This window comes from Somniosus microcephalus, chromosome 3 (genome assembly GCF_052327205.1).
Source record: "Somniosus microcephalus isolate GS21.2 chromosome 3, FLI_Smic_1.0, whole genome shotgun sequence".
Taxonomy (NCBI): Eukaryota; Metazoa; Chordata; class Chondrichthyes; order Squaliformes; family Somniosidae; genus Somniosus; species Somniosus microcephalus.
The window spans coordinates 290,575,813-290,582,051 of record NC_140989.1 but is presented as its reverse complement, the minus strand read 5'-3'; the positions used below and the strand labels follow the sequence as shown (position 1 = coordinate 290,582,051).

Below are 6,239 nucleotides of genomic sequence, written 5' to 3'. Positions count from 1 at the left end.
CTAGACACAACGCTGTTGCTGCTCACCTCCTTAGTTACCTCCAAGCACGCCTTCTTGGTGAGAGCCGCAGGTTTCTTCCTTCCATTGCTGGGGAAAAGTATGTCCCTCCTTCTCCTAACTGCACCCAACAGTAATTCAAGTGAGGCATCATTGAATCTGGGTCCTGCCCTTGCTATATATCCATCATCCACCCTGAACACCTCCAATTTACATTTGTGGACTGTCCCTTTAAATAGAGCTGAGATCACGTCATGCGGGTGCGCATCACGCCTCTTGGAGATGCAAAACCTGGAAATCAAAATTAATTGGTACAATTGAGTTCAGATTGCTGATTCCGACTTGCTCTTGACTTACGGGTTTCCGCCACGCAACTCCACCACCCCCCCACCCCCCTCCCATCTTGGAAGCTGCCTTCAGATTAATGTCAAGGCCTAACTGTCTGAGTGCACTTGAGAAGAATGGCTACCTGCACAAATCCAATCGGTGTGGAACTGTTCTGCAGTCTGATCCAGTGCCTTCAGAAAAGGATGGAGGAATGTGGATTACAAAAACTGAATTTTCCAACCCCAATTTCACGCTAAGGATGCGTTATAAATTCTATATACACCTTGATCTCTACTGTCCTATTCATATAGTATGATCTGATGTATGAACCTCAATAAAATCAAAACAGTTAATTATTTTTGATTGCACATGTCTGATTGTAGGGAGCTCACACTGAATCAGAGGGTGTGCAACTCGCAGTACTTGTAATTTGGCTTGAAATGTTTAATTAAAGCTTTCAAACTGGACACTGGTGGCTCAGTATTGCACAATGTGATTAAAATATTGCATCATTTCCATATATAGCATGTGACAAATAACTGGTTTACAATGATTCCAAATTATGTTTTCAACCACACCCAAGCATCCAATACTCAAACTTTTAAAAAAAAGTTATAGCCTAGGTTTCACACCATTCCATAGGAAGCACATTCCTGTCCCAGGGAAGGTAAATGCAGGGCGCCTAGCATCTTGCCTGATTTCATAAATCTAAATTATGAGAAAAATTAAGGAAACCAAGTTTGCTCCCATTATAAAAAGAGTTTTCAAAATGATGAATGGAATTGATTTAAAGTTGCTCTGGACAAGCTGTTTATACTAATGAAGGGTTCAAAAACAGAGGGACATCATTTAAAAATTAGAGATACTGGAGGTGAGTATCTGCGGGGGTTCTCCCACTCATCCTCCATAACTTTGGTGGAAAAGCTGTGGAAACTTAGGTAAAATGGTTTAAACGCCCTTCATTTTTCCAGGGTTTCCACAGCTTTTCTGCCACAGTTATGGTGGATGAGTGGAGAAAATCCCACAGAAATTCACCCCCACTGATCAGTTGGTAAAGCACTGCCCAGTGTGGTACTGAGCCATACAGACTAGGTGAAGGGTGCTTTCTCCTGAGTGGTCACGAAGCATGATTGACCGTAGCTGTGAGGAAGTGATGTTGCAGTATTTTTACCACTGGTTAATGTGTTTCTGTGAAATTCCTGCATGTGCTATTTTAACATAGGCACTAGCCAGTTTATTTGAGTTAATAGCTTAGTTAAAATAGCGCACACAAAAATTTGAAAAGTAGCAGAGAGAAATTTCAATATAAAGATTACAGGATTGGTCCCAGCTCTGATAGCCTTCTGTCACTCACTGTTTCGAGTCACACTTGAAGAATGACTGGTTAGGAGAGGTACCAGAAACCTGCACGCATCTGTGGAACTGCACCTCAGAAAGAATCAGTACCTTCAGGCTTTGCAGAGAAAATTGGAAAAAAGAAAAAAGCCCAAAAATGTTATTGGCTGTGAAGCACGTTGGGACATCCTCAGATCATGAAAGACACTATATAAATGCATGTCTTTCTTTTTCTTTAAATTTGTTAGGGTGATAGGAATTAAAATAATTAACATAATAACTAACATTCAAGAACTATAGTGTCATTTTTGAGTTTATATGCAATTGCATCAAAAGAAAACTCGTATGCTTTCAACATAATTCAAATGTATTTCTTCCGGTTTTTGTATATTTACAACCAGCATGTACTGTGTGTGGAATACAAGCTATTTTCACAATGAGGGATAGCCTTGTTGGTTAGTGGTAAGCACTTGTAGTGCACACCTACTACTCACGCACAAACAGCTAGGCCAAATGGAATGCAGGATTTTCCTTAGATTACCTACTACCTGCCTATCCCTTTCTGAGACCAATTACTGATAACTGTGGTAAATTTGATGCCAATTTTAACCTGAGGGACATGACTCAGAAAGAATACATTCCTCTGAACTGTGACACTGGATTGAGATTCAGGTATAAGGGCAATGTTCTAACCCATTTTATTGTCCAGTTTCCTGCCCCTGAATTCATTTCTTGTCAGACTTTGACTTAACATACTAATTTGGATCTGACTTTTGCAATCTGCACATATATCTTAGTTACATCAATCTAATTTAAAGGCATACTTATTTGAGCCCATTTCAAATTGCTCACAAAGTGAATGCTCTATACTAGCAGAAAAAATATTTTTTAGCCTTTTCTCATCATTGTTCTCCCCTCCTCTCCAGAAGATATTAACTCTTGCTGAGGTATGGTTCCATGGGCACTGGTTGCCCTCCAAAACTTGTATCAAATAGTCACTTTTATGTGTGATTATTGGCACAAAATGTCAGTGGCTAATTGACCCAGGAGGTTAATGGGAATGGGAGTGGGGGGGGGGGGGGCGGGGAGGTGAGTAAAGGATCAAAGCTGAGCACAAAAGGAAAATACTGCAGATGCTGTAAATCTGAAATAAAAACAGAAAATGCTGGAAACAATCAGGTCAGGCAGCTTCTATGGAGAGAGGTAGGCAGGATTAACATTTCAGGTCGATGACCTTTTGAAAGGTAATTGATCTGAAGTGTTAACCGTACCTTCCTGTCTCCACCGATGCTGCTTGAACAGCTGAGCGTACTCTCGTCCTCAGCTGGCATGCACACAGGCAGTTCCAGCAGTGGTCACTGAATGATCGGGGTGGGGACTCAGGCTGATTTTCCCCTCTCTAATCCAGGGGTTCTCTGTGGCCAATCATAGCATCTCTCCTTCCAGCCAGGCTATCAGTTAACTCAATACAGACTAAGGTTGAACATGCAACCTTCCTTATAGTTATTTGCTATTTTAACTAGTTAACCAAACTAGGAAGTCAGCCAATTTATATTCCAGCACTGTCTTCACAGGTAGCATGGCCCTTGGGAGATATCGCTGTAATATTAATGAAGTGGTGTACGTGCATCAGAATATCATCTTGCAAAAGGAAATAGTCACTAAAGGCAAACATAAATGGTCACTGCTGCATTTTGTCCTGGTCATAGACAGCCTGAGCTCTCAACTCGCCTGTACAGAACAGCAGTGTGATTTTTACATTGCTCATCTGTACAAACGTTCCCCTGACATAGGGGAAAGCCCATAGTACAAATGCAATTTAAGAAGAATATGTCCCAGTGAAAACAAGCTGAATTTGGAACGCCAGTAATCCCACTGTGTGCATTGCAACTGTTTCCAATTAAAACAATCCAGTAATCTACAAAATAACATGACCTGTTACAGGGTAGAATGTGAACAATAAACAGCTGGTCAATGAAAGTGTAATAATCTTTATTAACAGGTTAAAAAAATTATAGTTGATCCCTTCAGTTAAACATAAATAATAAAAAGTCCACATATAAATCGCAAAATAACTTATTTAATTTCATACTATGACAAAGCAGCAAAAAATCGTATTTACATTTGAAATACAATAAATTCTTTAATACATTAAGCTCTGCTTTTTTTAACTTTCCCCTCAGGTCCTTGACATCTTGTAATTATGGAACAATACTGCATTTTCACAACTAAATGAAATCAAACACTTCTGTTCTCCATCCGTCCAGTTTTTGTCAAAACAAGTTTTTTAAAAATTCTATTTCCCGAAATGGAAAGTTGTAATTCCCCCGCAATTCTTCCGGATGTTCTATTACTCTCTGCTATGAAACCAGCTCAACCTTTGCTTCAGTTCCCGTCTGCTTACTCATCGTCACTATTTCCAGGCACAAACTGAAGCTGAGTCATAGTCCAGCGTTCAGAGCAAATAATTACACAGAGCCGAAACTCCAGTCTAGCCCGCCCTCAGCAACAAAAATCAACCTTAATTTTCCAGCGCCAAGTTTTCGGGCAGCTATTGAGAAAATCTCCTGAGCAGTCGTGAATGCTACTCTTAAATCCAATTTTGCGATTAATCCATTTCAAAGGGATCACCGTTCGGGCAAATTGATGATTGGGACCCACTGGTCCAGGTAACGGCTTTCTTTGCAAAAACAGGTGACTTTGCTCAACGCTGCATCTTTCCATGGTGCAACTTGACTCTGAAATAAAATTTTAAAAAGTCATCCATACAGAACAAATGGCATTAACAATTTGCATCATCTAATTCACCACCGTTGACTCTTTTCCCAACTCCAAGTTGTGATCTATATTAGCTCTGCACATAAATGTTGCTCTCATCGAGGAGCGATGACACGCCATCTATTGGTGCAAAACTTCAAAAAGAAACATCAGTTCATCTCCGAGTATCGTCTACATCTGACCGCAAAGATTAAAAGCTAGTGGGGCGTCTTTGTAATAATTTGTTTAGTCTGCAGCAAGCGGGGATCGCATTAGTTACTTTGCAATAAGCTGGACTGATTTCAGAGTCTGTGAAAAGTGAAGGGGAGGGGGTGCTGCTCGTTTCATCTCCTTCATAAATTGCATCATGTAAACCTTCACACAAGTAAGATTTCTGTCAGCGTTTTTTTTTTAGCCTGATGACAGTTCTACGCCTCGGCTCTTGGATTTGTTATTATTGTGATGAGAGTAATACTTACTGTAACCAATATGCAATGGAGATCTTTGGGCTCGCCTGCCCCGTCCATCCCGCCCAGGATTTCAGCCAGACGGTGCATGTTTTTCACCCTCAGGATGTTAATGTCGTTTTCGCAGCAAAAAGCTTGGATCAGAGTAAAATGAATTTGCAAAGCCACGTCCAGATCGTCCCCTTCGTCCGTAGCAAGCAAACATAAAACTACGTTGTCAGGATCCCTGTTGAAAGGGAGAAATAAAATCAAACGGTTTGCAAATGATGAATAATGTTTAAAGCTTGAAGATGCGAGAGAAAATATGTGTGGAAAGTTTGCTGCTTGATGGACACTTACACGTTTAGGAGTTTTGCTGCCTCATACACTCCAACTGTGATGCAGCCTTGCGCTAACGCGGAGCTCAAAACTTCTTCCAGAGCTTTTCCCACCACATCCATCCTGTCACAAAAAGCACAAATCAGGAATCGAAATCACTATTAGCGACCTCACCAAAAACAAGAAAAGGATCGAGCTCCAGAGACTAACAATTCTGTGTTACAGTCGCCTCAAGCAAATGCAAATTTACGAACTTCATCTAAAAAAATTGATTCAAATATGAGGAGAAAATTAAACGTTTTAACCGACGCTCAATGCAAATTAAGGATCAGCATCGTGCACGGACTATCCATATTGGTCAGACATTGTTCCAGCTTTTTAAAAAAAAAATTGCTTTAAATGCAATCGATGATTTTTGTAGCATTATTTTTACCTGTCTGTTTTCTGATCGCCTGTGAGTTCTTCAAAAGTCATTATGCTTGTAGGTCTGGCTGAGTTTCACAGGTTGCTATAGGTTTCTTTGCTTGTAAATGATGCACCAAATCAGTGCTGCTCCTGCCTCCCTCTGTCTCTATCACTCCTGTCGCTTCTGGCAGCTCCTGCAGAAACCCCAGCCCTCGCGGGGAAGGGGAGGAGCCGGGACCAGGGGCAGGATGTAACAAGCCCAACCCACCAACCCACTGCTCGCATTTCCTGATGTATTTGCATGCTCGCTTCGCCATTGGCTCTTTTGCTTTATGCTAATAAGCCCTTGGCTCTCTCCTTGACCCGCTGGGGACAAAGGGTCAGCCCGGTGGGGGGCGGTGCCTCACCGCCTCACTCACGCATTTCATTGGATAACTCTGTCAATCAGCGTGCTTGTTTGTTTGTCATTTGCAGGTTTGCCCTGTGAAGTTATGCATAGAAACAACTACCTTTATGTTTTGCTCGAAAGGATATAAGAAAAAAAATGCGTGCACTATTTGTAGATAGAATAAACAAACCTCCCCTGCAACGTCTATCACCAAGGACAAGGGCAGCAATGTTATGGGAACACCA

At 41.3% G+C, this 6,239-nt stretch overlaps 1 protein-coding gene across 1 annotated transcript; it reads right to left on the bottom strand.

Moving 5' to 3' along the window:
- Positions 1–3,634: 3,634 nt before the first annotated feature.
- LOC147122053 (growth arrest and DNA damage-inducible protein GADD45 alpha-like) lies at positions 3,635–5,805 on the bottom strand. Its single transcript, XM_085982746.1, has 4 exons — positions 5,635–5,805; positions 5,223–5,324; positions 4,896–5,109; positions 3,635–4,397 (listed from the first exon to the last, which is right to left on the bottom strand). The coding sequence occupies exons 1-4, from the start codon at positions 5,673–5,675 to the stop codon at positions 4,287–4,289; spliced, it is 468 nt and encodes a 155-aa protein (XP_085838872.1). The 5' UTR covers positions 5,676–5,805; the 3' UTR covers positions 3,635–4,286.
- Between the last annotated feature and the right edge of the window lie 434 nt (positions 5,806–6,239).